At 34.7% G+C, this 14778-nt stretch overlaps 1 protein-coding gene and 2 long non-coding RNA genes across 5 annotated transcripts in view; 1 reads left to right on the forward strand and 2 right to left on the reverse strand.

Moving 5' to 3' along the window:
- The window catches only part of LOC105153507 (PDZ and LIM domain protein Zasp), a 37835-nt gene extending 25229 nt beyond the window's left edge, over positions 1-12606 (reverse strand). For 2 of the 3 annotated variants that reach the window (XM_087409584.1, XM_087409583.1), the window contains exon 1: positions 12194-12585. In XM_087409584.1, the coding sequence (XP_087265710.1) occupies positions 12194-12298 (105 nt within the window). In that variant the 5' untranslated portion in view covers positions 12299-12585. Of the gene's footprint in view, positions 1-12193 lie in introns of all 3 variants that reach the window. The other variant, XM_087409582.1, reaches the window with a different exon arrangement.
- Positions 6872-11337, reverse strand: LOC105153474 (uncharacterized). The gene is made up of 2 exons (XR_847097.2): positions 7877-11337; positions 6872-7126 (listed from the first exon to the last, which is right to left on the reverse strand). It is a non-coding gene; the product is annotated as an uncharacterized LOC105153474 (long non-coding RNA).
- A 159-nt stretch (positions 12607-12765) lies between the features above and the next one.
- On the forward strand, positions 12766-13623 carry LOC147908594 (uncharacterized). Its single transcript, XR_015546190.1, has 2 exons — positions 12766-13261; positions 13407-13623. It is a non-coding gene; the product is annotated as an uncharacterized LOC147908594 (long non-coding RNA).
- Positions 13624-14778: the final 1155 nt, after the last annotated feature.

A 14778-nucleotide genomic window follows, 5' to 3' on the forward strand; every position in this document is an offset into this window, starting at 1 on the left:
AAGAAATAGATTAAATAATAATAAAAGTAAATTTTTAAATCATAGATATTTCATACAATTATATAAGCAAAAAATGATTTTATTGAAATATATTTTATGTTAATACTTCTGTATTATAAAGATAAATTTAAATGCGGAAAGAGACGGAATAAATTTTCCGACCTTTGTTATTGCTTGAGTCATTTCGCTTCGAGGTCGAATATATCGATGCGGCGATGACGAAATAAATATCGAAGAGAAACTAAGCTAAATGCCTTCGCCGGCTCTTGTCGGTAGGAGAAATAGGACAGTAAAGCTAATCACACACACACACATACACACACACTTTCCGTAACAGTAAGATTTTCGATCAATCGCGTTGCTCGATTCTTATGGTTACGGATGACCGAATCGGGCAATGCGATCGAAAACCAACGTTACGTTTACGGTTATTGTTACGAAAAGTGTGTGTGACTAGCTTAACATCAGACCGAAATTATCGGCGCACGGTCGACCGCGCACACTGCTCTTATCTCTTTAAACAAGCTATTCGTTATTATTACCGTAAAATATAACAATAGACGAATGCATATCCGTAATACAATGCGCGAAAAATCATATGGTTTTATTTGCAAAGTGCTAAATATCGATGATGTTGATCTATGCGATAGATACTTAAAATAAATATTACTCTAAAAGATTTCTTGGATTATTCTGATTTTTTATTTTAAGTTTAATTCTCGTATGGAGATGCGTAGTAGTACGCAAAGATTTGAAATTGAGAATAATCTCAGAATTGCGTTAATGATCATGGAATATCAATTGCCAGGAAACGAAAACGAGAAAACGGAGGTCAACGGGACCGTGAAAGTAAAATCGATTCTCAGAGGTGCGTATGAGTCGGCATGACATGGAGGAGATAGTTGAGAGGAATCACAAAGGATTGTAGAGGAGTGTACCGTCAGAATGCATTCGAGATCAATGCCAAACGCGTGTGACATTCGAGAAATATTCAGAAACCGATATTGATTGAAGCAAAATTAATTTCATTTAGGGCCAGTTGTTCCATCTTTAGATAAACTATATGGTTATTTACTTATTAGATAAACAGAAGAGTAAAAGAGTAAAATATAAAAGAATAAGAGAGCTAAGACAGTGAGCTAAAGTTTACCGAAAGGTAGAACAACCCAGCCTTAATTTCTTTAATTTAATTTTTTCTTAAAATAACATTCTTTTCTCTTTCGTAGTAATAGCTAGGACACAGAGATGTTACACTGTGTTCCATTGTGTAAAATACTTGCTGGAACGCAGTTTAGTTTCATAGTGTAACACCAGAATGCATTGCATTCTTCCATTCTATTCTTATAATTATATTTAGCGTATCAATAATAGATTTATAATTTTTATTTAGACTTAAATTATAATTTTTTCAGAATTGACGATTTTCGAAGGTTTTGCAAAATAAGTACAGCTACCAAATAATTTTTTGAAAAGTTGATAACATTGACATATTTTACACGCTCGTACTTAGCTTTTTAGTGTGTCGAGCAGTGTAACACTGTGTCATAGTTGTAACACTTTGTGTCACCTGTGTACGTTGTTGGAAAACACCCATTATTAGTAATCGCGAGATTTCGAATGTTCTATGTCTCCTAAATTTTTTTTAGAGAAAAACAAAATTTAGAAAGTAGAACCTGAAAATGGGATGTTGCAATTTCGGAGAACGAAAATGTTTCCGTTGCAAGCTGAACGAATCCATTTGCGATTATTTCACGAAGCAGGGAGCAGATCGGTTTTCGCAAACACGGCGCGAGTGTTTATTTGCGCGTAAGCGCGGGTGAGTTACTCGACTACCATGGAAAAAAAATACTGAAAGCGTTTTCAGTCACTCTCTTGATTCATCAGACCAGTCGAGGTTCCACGAAGCATTTAAGCTAATATTTGTATACGCCGACTGCAGCGAAAGGAAGAGTATACGTGGATGCGAAGGTACGTTTCGGTGCCTGGATGATTCATGTCTGATGAATGAATTCTGATAACTTCAGGAATTCCGGCACATGATGAGCTCATGTCAAAAACCGTCCGTAAAAGTGACGAATGATGACGTTTGTCACGTGCGTTTTAACATAAACTCAACTGAGCATAAATACGACGATGATTTCATCTCGGATTGCATCGTTGAATTGCGCTTAGATGTGAATTCTCCTGCTTATTATTCACTTAGTTGAATCATTGACAAGATGAAATTATGTGCCAAGCGAGTCCCAGTTTTTTATATAATTTTTTATGAGATTTTTTTTTTTATTAACTTTGATTAAATTTTTCCACTAAAAACGTGAGGATATTTATCGTATTCTTTTTTCAAGGAAGAATTTTAAACTAAATAAAAAATATTTTTATTGATTCAATATACCAAATATTTGGAATTGAAAAAAAAACAGAAATCTTATAATTCAAATACAAAAAAAATAGAAATTTTGTAAATGCACGTGTTGAAAAATATAATCAGCTTTCGAATTTCGTTTGGATTGGCAGCAGTTTAATTTGAAAGTTCAAGCAATGCCTTCGCATGCTTTTAGTAATACTAAGTAAAATCGGACAAATGTTTACGCGCACAACGAAGACATGTGGCGCCCGATATCAGCAATTCTGCTTTTCTACGACGCGAATTCGTAAATGTATATATAGTTCAACGCAGAGTTCGACTATCCACAGTCGTAATCGTGACACAACCGCCGTCGCGATGGGGGTGTCGCGTTACCAATGGATTCACGAGGTGGTATGGCCACGACAAACAAACGGGAGAAGACCGATTTCTGCCACGACTTTTGGCAAGTTTCCCACAACCGCCTCCTACTATCTTCTCTCCATTCTCGAAATCGAATCGACATTTACGACAATAGTGCACTGAAATCTTCGACTTCGTCATCGAGATACAATTTCACACGCTGAGTTTTCCGCCGATTTATTAGTCGCTTCTACTAATTTTTTCTAGTCTAAGAAGTACTTTATTCGGTTTAGACGATTCGAGAATTAATTAATTTAATATTTATTGTCAATTCTTCTACATTACTTTTCATTTATTTGCAAGACAATATTGTCCGATAATTCTAATAAAAGAATCTCTTATAATTTGATTCCTATATTAATACACGCACCGTTGTTATCAATCGTCTTTCTTTCGTCTGATTTATCATCATAAGAATGATATTTCTCATGATAGTTCTGATAAATTCATATCACCCTAGTTTATTGCTTATTAAAAACTGTTTTATAAAGTATTTAAATGCAATGGCAATATAATCAATTTTAACAATAAAATAATACATGTATATTCTCTTAAATAACGTATCAATATTTATTAGGTATTTAATCGTTTTAAACATTTATATATATATATTTAATTTTGTAAATTTCATGCACTTTTTAATATGCACTATTCTAGTGTAATCTAAGTGACCGAATTCGCTATTATATTCATATCTTAGATATGTATCGACAATGATCTTTTTTCCAAATTGCGACTGACTGAATTTTTTTCTTGGAAATTTCATTCCTCCGCCGGCCAATCACATCACACCATTGCTGCTCGTGCAAAGAGAGTTTGCTACGAGAATGCCTGAGAGGAAGCCCAGTCCGTGGATATTAATAGAGGCTGAGACCCGGTGGCGGACGCGCGCCACCGAGCTTACTCCCGTGGATATAAAAATATCGCTTTTATTTCTCACCGTGGCGTCTCGTCGAGTCGCTGAGACTTTTTTTCTTCTCCTCCCTTTCGCTACCGTTCGCCATACACATGACTCGATCTTTCGCAAAGTATCCGCGTTATCCCCATTATTATTTCAATATCATTTGTCGCAAGTTCTACCATAAGTGATATTAAAATGGATATTTATGCGTCAATTTTTCAAAAATGTGACACTTTTATTCTCGATGTAAATTAATATAAAATATGATTATTCTCAAATTAAGTCATTTCCGTTGATATTTGAAATTGCGAAGAATTGGGGACTATCTATAAATTAAAGATTTATGTAATATATATTTAATACTTATTCACGATTGGAATGTTTATTTAGAATCATATTTAAGAATTATAATTACAGTAAAAAAGAATGCATGAAGCGTTCGTTTACTAATATTCTGTTTCGCATTCGGAATGTCGTTGTATCGTGTGCAATGTCATCCTCTCGCTCGAATCTCCAAAAGAGTTGAGCCAAAACACCTACGCAACGCAAATCTCTCATCACTGTGCTTGCCTCTCTCCACATTCTTTTTCTTTCTTATTATGTTGTTACTTACTCTCCTGAATATCACCTGGTTCGCTAGAGCAGCCAAAAATCCCGAGTTTTCATCTCACGGGAATTTAAATTCGTGCCATATTTACGCGTAAAATATGCATAACTCTTGTCAAAACAATGTAAATTAATCACTGGCTCTTTGTTCGCCTTTCCTGAGAACACACAGTCATGTTACATGTGCGGGGGATTTAATTTACCATGACTAATTAACTTAATTACCTGATGCTATAAGCGATTAATTTTAATTGCTATATACAATGTGAGTAATTAATTATCTTGTTCTTTCACATGTCACGCATTAATTTTAAACATAAAATTATCAATATTTGCAAACAAATTATTTTTTAACAGTGGTAAATTTAGAATAATTATAACTTATTAATTTGTCTTGGCTAGTAATATATTGCTCTTATGCTACTTTGATATTATTTATATTCTGCGGGAATTGCTGGAAAACTGTGCAATTTTTCGTGACATAAACGGAAGAAAATAAATTGGCTTTCAAGCGAGTTTATCGCTCTTGGATCGTTGGCCAAGGATTCACGGACGATTTTCTCGATTTTTGTCCTCATTTAAACACGACAAATCGCACGCGAATGCACTTCGCGGAAATCCAAATTGGATGCTCGTCTTCCGCCCTCATCGATGTCGTCGTTCGGTCGAATCACCACGAATGGTCCATTACGAGAGCCGTGAACATCCTGCGCGTGAAATCCGATTCACTCTCGCCTTATAATCTGCAAACAAATCGCACCCGTAATTTCCCAGTTGTATCGCGCAATGGTACGGATGCAGCCGCGTAAACAGAACTTGCAATTGCCGATGCACAGCCGCAGTTGCTCGGAGGGATAATTTTAGATAGTCGATGAAAAAGTCAAATATTTATCGTTGAATAGAAACCAAAGGGCACTTCCTGCTTGATAAGAAACTAGATAAGATTTGAGATATTTGATGAACACCTTCTTGTATCTAAAAACTCACACTTGACAGCTTATCATCATTAATAGTGGTACCTACACATATTGTCATTAGATAGCTTAATCGCTTAAAAATAAAGATTATTTCCTTCAGTGTTGCTTAAAACTATTTCATCGTGTTGTATGTCTTGTAATATTTTACAATTTTGTAATTACTTTAATCATAAGAATGTCGGTACATTTAAATAATTAATCTTAATTATTTAAAAAAATTAAAAGGATGACATTTAACTTTAATATAACTTTCTATTTAACAGCTCTGTAATAATAATATAATAAAGAGAACGCTTCTAGTTTATTTTTGTACAATGACATTTATCGAATTAAGACAAGCAATTGTTTTTGCGATGTATACCAGAGCTGGTTTCAAATTTTGCCAACAGCGAAAATGATTGCACAGATTCATATCGCAATTGGAACACAATATTTCTGAAAGCGATCGTTCTTGTAAGAAACAATATAATCCTTCACATTTAATAAACTACTTTATTGCGCTACTTTATTGGATGAAGATGGCACATTATTATAAAGATTTTCTTTTCAAGATGGAACGCATCTATTCTCGCGTTGAAGCATCCACGTGTTTGGCAAATTGTCAACTGTTGCACACATCGTATATTCACCTTTATCAGAAAGATTTATTTAATTTTATTTATAGATTCTTGAATTATTCGAAATTACTTAAAAATTTCAGACAATAGATATATAAAATTGTCAATTGACATTTATAGGTTTAATTGTAACTTTAATTTTCAGCTCGAAATTCCTATGCATTTTTAAAAAAGTTTAAATATGAAAATTCACATTAAAACTTTAATATATTCATTAATGAATTTAATTTATCTCCAACAACAGTTGTTTGTAATAAAATAAATTTTCTTGCTCAGTGTAGTCAATAAATACGCCTATACAACGCTGAGGCGCAATGCAAAATGCTTTCTTGCATGGCCTCGTTAAATCTCCATTATATACATAACGCATGAGGAGGTCCAGTTTAATTAGCAGAACGATACATAATTAGCAGGTCAATGTGCGTGACGTTAGTAAACGCCGAAAAATTCCTTTGAAATCAGGTCTTTTTCTCGTCACGCGTTCACTTACAGCGGTCTCCTCGCACCTGGAAAAATCCTTATCAACGGTATGACGTCGACTAGCATTCACAATTCGTGTCGAGTCCTTCCACGATGCGATAACGCAACACGTGTGCGTGCTCGCCGTTTTCCAGCAAAATATTCGCGTAACGCAAACACCCACGCTTTGATGCATCACCGCAACGAAACGCATCGTGCTCACCGTGGAAACACGGAAAGCGCAAGCAGATAGAATCTCTCTTTTTCGCAAGAAGAATATTTTACACTAAAAACTTCCTGCATGACAAATCTTAATAATTTTTGAGAAATTTTTGTAAAAGGGAAGATCAAGGTGCATCGGATATCTTAAATGTTTTCGACATTTTATTTTTTTAAAAAACGACAAAAATTAAATGTAATATACATAATATAAAACATTAGTCTTATATCAAAACACTTTCTTAATTGCATTTTTTTTAAATGAAAATAATCAAGATTTTTATATTTTAAATGTTTTTACATTTTTTTTTTAATTAGAAGGTGATTTTGAACTGACATATATTTTTTAAAAACATTTTTTTTAAGTTTCACTGTTGTCTGTTCATGATTTTATTATTATATCTTCTGTTCCTATTTAAATAACTTTTAATCCATCTCTTAATATACTTTTGGAATAGAATATCATTCATTCGTCTTTCTTATGTTCTTCCTTATTATTTTCATAACAATAATATCATTCTCTCGCTTTCCTATTTACTTCATATTATAGAAGATCTATGCTTCGTATTTTCCCCATATTCTAGAATAAAACACAGCTGTTAGAAGCCAAATCTCGTTGACTACTTGGGTTGTCCGATAGGCTACCGCCCATTTCATGATCTAATATCGAATGATGTGCAACGAAAGAACGACGTACGAAATAAGTAGTTTTTAAATAAGAAAGATTTTAAACTCACAATTTATAAAATAATAAATTTATATTGGTGAATTAGAAACGAAGTTCTACATTTAATTATGTGATTGATTGAAAGTTATAATCTAGCATAAACAATAACTAAATAATAAAATATACAATACTCTATCTTCAATGTGAAGAAGTCTTAACTCTCAGGTGGATTTATCAATTACTTAACAAATACTGCCACGTTTCTAAATCTTTAAACAGTTTTTATCCGTAATACTAGCTGTTAAAATTTAATGCTTGCAATTAAAAACGATGAAGAAATTTCATCATATATATTATATGTATACACATATATATGCATACACAAGAAATATAATATTAAAGTACAATTAAAAAAAATAAAACGTATTATGGGAGGTGCACAATAAATTAAATTAAATTATTACAACTGATGCATAAATGATCATTCAATTAAAATTAAAAAATTGATATTTTACACGTCATTGATATTAAAAATTTTATTAACTTTCTTTATACTAAAATTATATTGTTGATATTTTGTTGTATTCATTATATAAAAAATACGTAAGAAAAGTTGGAAATGAAGTCGTCCTATCTGAGATTATACTGAAGATATTTGCTTACCATTCCTATCTCGTAAGTAGGAGGAGATACGTATTTTTGTCGATTTACACGAGTTTGATCGGTCTGCTGATGAAAATATTTATTGCCGCGATGAGGCTCGCGTGCTCACATTGTCCATAGTTACTCATAAATCACGTTAAACGCGCCCTAACATCTTTTATGCAGCCTCCAAAAATGCGCGTCTAAATATTTTTCTGTCCGCGCTGGTCGACGGAAATCGTTTTGACTTCGTTTCAACGGGATCGCAAACCGGATACGCGCGACCGCATTATTTGTCTCGGAAAGAAAACGTGGGTCCCGTGAAGACGACGTCGCCGTCGAAATCGCTGCCATCATCGTGGCGAGCGAGGCCCGACCCGGCTCGCGCGGGTTTCGCAAAGGCACCTTCTCGAAATAGAACGCCCAAATAATTTGCCTCGGATTACCAGCGACGTACGACGATGCTCTCTCTTCTTCTCTTCCTCATCGGAGCTAATCCTCGTGGACGCATTTTTTTCCAACTTTCAAAACAAGATCACGGAGTTATCATACAGAATCTCTCGCGAACGATATAACATTGGAATGCAAAAGTCACTTATATAATAAATACATTTCCTCCGTGAATATGCCAGTTTTTAATTAAAATATGAGGAAAAGAGAAAGTAGTCACCACTTTATAATTTCTGTTACTAAACTTTTCTACACAAGCGAGAAATCTGACGTAATTGATAAAAACGAGTAACAATGAAATGAAAAATTAAATTCTTATCGAACCATCGTGATTTTCATCGTGATTTTGATATCGCGGAAGTATTATGCAAATATTGCATTTCAAAATTGCCGACGATAGTATATAAATATTTCGCAGATGTCCATATCGTATTTCCTTGTCGACACTCCGTCGAAAATACACTCTTTACGACCGAAGAAAACGCGTATGATCAATTATTCGCGCGATTGAAGGGTTGGAAATTATCGCGGCTACGCTAAATGGTATTATTCATAATCGGCGTTTCGAACTTGGCCTTCTTCGTAGCGCACCACGTGGTTCGTTTATTTTACGAGGCCACAAATACGGCGAGCGTCCGGCCGCCCCAGGCTTTCTCGGAAAGGCAAGAAATATGAGTCCGACGGTGTCAAAGGCGTCTTGTGCAGATTCTCGCGGTGAAACGATCGCCGATCCGATTTCTACTTCGTAATTCGAGGTACTTGAATTCGATCGCGCGATACCGCGACGTCTTTTACCGAAACGCGTTAAGATCCGCGAAACGATCTCAGCGTGCGACAGGAAACCCGAGGAATCTGCCGTCTTTGCACTGAACAAAATTTCTGGTTGAAAATGAACGAATCAGATTTTTCTTTAAATTTATTAGAATTTTGATTGATACAATATTTCTGCTAAAATCTACTACAATTCTTATTTTTATCAGAATAATTATATATATATATATCATAATTCTAGTTATCTCGACTAGAATTCTAGTAAATTTAACCAGAAAATTCTGATTTGTTCTATTGAAATCCATTTTCCACGAGAATCACTATTCAATCCAACCAGACCATTTTTCTTAGTGTGAGACCCGAATTATAATGATTTAGTGTCGAAATATATTTCATGCAGAACACAAAAGTATCCTCCTCTTAAGAATCAAATACAAAGTTATCATTTGTATGAGAGTTACATATATTCCTTAAATATTCTTTGGAATTTCACTTTAAAGCAAAATTAAGCCAGTCTTCAAAAAGAATGACTTAATTTTCAATTCTTTAGAATATAAGATTTTACTCTTCAGAATTCATTTTAAAAGTTTTAGAGATTTATGTATTACAGGAGAATTTTTATTTTTTTTTCCTCAACGGTAAAACAATAATTACACTTTTTTATTATTTAATTAACGATTATTACGCGTGTATTTTGTAACAATTACGTTTTAGATATCACCCGAACGGCCTTCGGAGCGAAATGAGTCTACAACAATCTGAGTTTTTAAAATTCCTATATGGCGAGTAGACGAAATAGCGTAAACATACTTCTGTCAACAAAACGTTCGCGCGGGAAATTATTTGACTACGATAGCACGAGAATGTTGTCGAATATCTGACAGTTTGCGCGTGAAAGCTGTCGCTAAATCCGCGACGGTCGCCGCTGCTCGACATTGGCACTCTCTTAATAATAGCGCTTATGGTCGTATAACGCTCGGAAAAAGTTACTTGGGGAAAGAATCCGCAATTCGCGTTTCTACATGTTCGCCAAAAGCTTCTCGTGTTACAGCGCCAAGCATCGCCAAAACACGTCGGAGGCGGCGGTGGAGGCGACGGCGGCGGCGAGCCCGGCGTTTCGCACGTAGTTGGCAACGATTTCTGCCGATGCGCGTGAAATAATTTGGCATTTGCTACTGCATTACGTAACGCGTACGTGGCTTCTCTATAGATCGTAATATCAAAACACACCCGCGATCATGTCTCACGGTCGTGAAAGACTAGAAGACAAAAATCTCATGCACGCAGGAAAACTCGCTTTTTGAATCGGCTTTCCTTTTGAAAACGAGAGTTTTGCTGATTGTATTAATGATGAGAGATTCGTAAGTCAGATAAAAGAGAATAATGATAAACAGAATGATAATGATCAAATAAACTGCTCCGATTTTTAGCAGTTTTCTCAATTTGATTTCAAATTGGGCAAAATTTAAAGGAATATTCTGATTTTTTTATATTAATGATATTTTCTATGAATTATGTATACTTGAAATGTATTTCATCGCGTAAAACAAGAGACCAACGAGTGATTTCAACATCCTAATTTCCGTTGTAATTGACTTCGGTATTTTAGATCGCATACTGGAGAAAACGAGGAGTTCGTGTTACGAAACATCAACACGTGCCCGTCTGCCTGTCAACTTCAGCCTTTGATACTGATTTCATTTCCGAGGACGAGTCGCGAGGGATCCCGTTTGCGTTTCACTTTCGTCTCGCTCTTACTTTCGGAGTTCATTATCGTTATACGCTTCCGCGTACCGGAGATTCACAAATGTTCATTCACACGTCGCAGGATAAATTTACATCACAAAATTCATAAAAATCTCCAATGCAATAGGTATGACGGAAGATATCGCATAATTGCATTAAAATTGAATTTTAGGATTATGTGTGTAATATTAAATTTATTTTAATTATAATAAAATCTGACAAATATCAGATTATATTATAATTAGAAAATAAAAATTATATAGATATTCTGTAGATGTTTGATATAGATATTTCAATAGAAAATGTGTCGACGTCTTAAGAGAGATTAATCGTTGCAGTAATGGAAGCGCTGCTACTCGCGATGATTTCAATTGTCAAATGGAAATATTGATCGATCCTCGTGTTCAATGAAAATTCTATTCCGCTCGAGTTGTGGCAATTGATATCTTGCGAGCAACACGCGAAGGAAGGATGCAAACGAGAAAGAAGTCTAGAAGTGAATGCACAGAGAAGCATTATATATATATATATATATATATATATATATATACGTACATACATACATATATATATATATATATATATATATATATATATATATATATATATATATATATATAGAGCACCTCTTAATTTTACAGTCGGCATTTCGTGACATCGAGGCCGATCCTCTCTACTGTTGAATTATTCGACTATCGAGAAACGTTATAGAGGCGAACGACAAGGAACCGCAGATGAAAATAGCCATATAAAACATCGCTATATATAAACGGCTGCAAGAAATATTTTTACTACTGCTTCTGCCTCAGTCAACTTGAGATCCAACTCAAGTGGCTTCTTGAAAATGCTCCTTCAAAATCCCTCAAAAAGTCTCTCGCGATTCTTTCATGATGATTCAATGATATAAGAAACCTCGTATATAATAAGCCAATCATTGAAATAAGACAGAACACGCATAAATAATTCTATGAATAGGAAGCGCATTTGTCAACAGAAACTCATAGAAAAATATAAAATACATTTAAGTCGCATTTAAATCTCAATCATAATGTTATGTATATTTTTGCATGATATTATTTAACATTTGAAATACATATAACATAATATGTAGGTAGATTATTTATTAAAATTTGCTTTTTATAATATATTTTATATATTAATATAATGATCGAACATTCTTTTTAAAATTTTACGAATATTGTAACGCTAGTTTGATGACAAGAGAAATACGTTATAAAAGAGATTTAGGAAGACCTACGTTATCACTTGTATTCGTATCACAATTGATAAAATACTTGAAAAATAAATATTAACTGATGTAAAATCCCATCATAAAATAGGGGGTCAAATAGACGATCCAGATTGACTCACCTTTTGGACGATGAGCGGTGTGCCAAAATCCTTGCCGCCTTGCAAACGGAAACCCCAGGGGGATCCATCGAACCTGGACAGCTTGACGCTGATCAGTTGTGCCATATCACTGTCTTGCCTGAACTTGTCGCCCGTATGTCGAGATAAACGATCGTATGAACGGTGAACGGTCTTGAAAACTGTCGACGGCTATTGGTGAACGAGCCCTTAGCTCGGCTCAGCTATCTTGGAGGTATCGCGATGCACCACTGACAATTGGGTCGACAATGTCCGTTTGTTAGCCGTTTGTGTATACGTACTTTATAAAAGGGGGGTATATGTATCGCGCTCTCTCGAGTGGAACGTGAAACGGGCACGTACGTTCCCTGAAGAACGCGCAGACCGGAGTAAAGGTATAAGAGGCGCCGAGGACGGTCAGTCGGGCAGCGGGGCCTCCTCCGTCCTCGCCACGCGATTCGGAACGAAGAGGAGGAGTACGAGAGCGCGGAAGGAAAGGGAAGGAACAGCAGGAGGGAGACAGCAGGAAGAAGGAGGGAAATGCGTGGATAGTGGACAGCTGGCGGGGATAGGGAGAGGAAGAGAGAGCAATTTATTATTATATGTATGTTCTGGCAGAAATCTCTTCGGAGACATATTTTAGCGACATATCGTGAAAATGAATGACGAAATTTCATTAAAAGAGTATTAAGTTCCGACCAATTTCAAAATCGGCACTTGGACAGGGCACTTCCCGACAGAACAGGTTCAACTTTGAACCCGAGTCTGAAATCGTTCGGAAAGAAGATATCCGGATTCAGCTACGATAACGAAATAAAAGAACGAAGAATGATTTCTTATTAGCGAAAGAGGAACAAAAAAGTCAATCACTTCACCTTATAATGCAAACTGTTTCGCTGGAATCTTAATGTCCGAACTGTACAACGAATTCTTTGGATGACGATCATCTTTGTTGCAATGTTATGAAGCGAAGACAATTGGGTTCTGAAATAAGATCGCGGAATAATAGTCTGCGACGGAATGCTATTGAGCGATCTAAATAGAGTCCTAAATAGAGACTAAAGAACCAAGGTAGCGAGATTAGCGAGTGAAAGAGAAAATTAAACATTTTCTTAATTAATTATTAAAATAATAGATTGAATTTATTAATAAGTTAATCTAGACCGCTATATGAATAAATCTTGTCTTTTATTATTATCCATTATAAAATTCCCAGAATTCTATCGACCGAACGTGTCTACAGACGTTGCATCCGGTGCATCGTGCAAGGTGCTTCTTACACCGCGACGATGGGAATCAAGGAGCGGAAGATGTAGGCAATAAGATATAACGCCGAGGCGGAAAAGGAGGACTAGATTGCAGGAAAAGGATGGAACAAGATCGGGAATGTCAAGTTGACCATCTCGATGACCATAATAAAAAGATCGCGCAAGCATTTTGCGTTTTTCCGTTCTTCTTTGCTATTAATTACGTTATTCTCTCTCTCTCTCTCTCTCTCTCTCTCTCTCTCTCTCTCTCTCTCTCTCTCTCTCTCTCCCTTCCCCTCCCCCTTCTCTTTCTCTTTCTCTCTGTCTGGCTTTGTTTGACGTGGTCCAATTATTTTAAAGGTGATATGGCAATTGAAATTTCGTTAAATTATTAATTAATTAAAAAAAAAATTCTAAATATTTTCTTTATTGAACAAACTCTTATTTTGTCTTACTATTTATAAAGATTCAACATACACACAGTTATTTATGAATCAATTAAAATTTAAAATTCCAAGCTATTTTAAAAATTAATCAAAATATAAAGGAAAAAAAGTTTTATTATTTTTTTCGAGAGTTATATTATTCTCTCTTGATTATTATTTTATTTTTTTAAATTTATTCTCATATCTCTTGAAAGACAAACTGTTTTTATTTATTTATTGTTGATATGTATATTCTTAGAATACGATATTCCGGTCCTTTACACATATCGAAATGAAAATTAATTTTCATTACTTTTACAAGTGTATATGAAGAATATTAAATGATTCTTTAAAGTGAATAGATAAGAATCGTCGAAACTTAAACATGTTAAAATTTAAACATATTAAAAAATACGTATAAAATTGTATAGAGCTGAAGCAATAAACTATTATAAAAATGAGACTCATGTATTCAGGGTTAAAAAAGGAATGTGCGTGTATAAAAAGGAATTGAATTTTTAAAATATATGAGCATGTTTAGAATTTCTCGAAGGCTATCTTCCAATGCATGAGAATATAATATAAAATGGATCTAGTCATCGTCGTCGATAGGTCGCGTAGGAGGTCATGAATGGAAACTTGTTAAATAAATCCTAGCGCTGTCACATGCTTCCCATTAAATCTCTCGGCAATCAGATATGAATTTATCGAAATTGACGTGCGGCGAAAACATGTGAATGAATTATATTTATCGAAGAAAATAATCTCCTCCTTATTCCTCCGTACAACTGAAAAAGATTATATGACTTTTTTATCTTACTTTAACATTAATAACAGACGAGAGAGTACAAGTTGCATTATGCTTAAATATAGTTAGAACAAAATGCATTTTTTCCATATGTACATTCTATATATA

The sequence above is a fragment of the Acromyrmex echinatior genome, chromosome 9 (genome assembly GCF_024713525.1).
Source record: "Acromyrmex echinatior isolate Ae372 chromosome 9, ASM2471352v2, whole genome shotgun sequence".
Taxonomy (NCBI): domain Eukaryota; kingdom Metazoa; phylum Arthropoda; class Insecta; order Hymenoptera; family Formicidae; genus Acromyrmex; species Acromyrmex echinatior.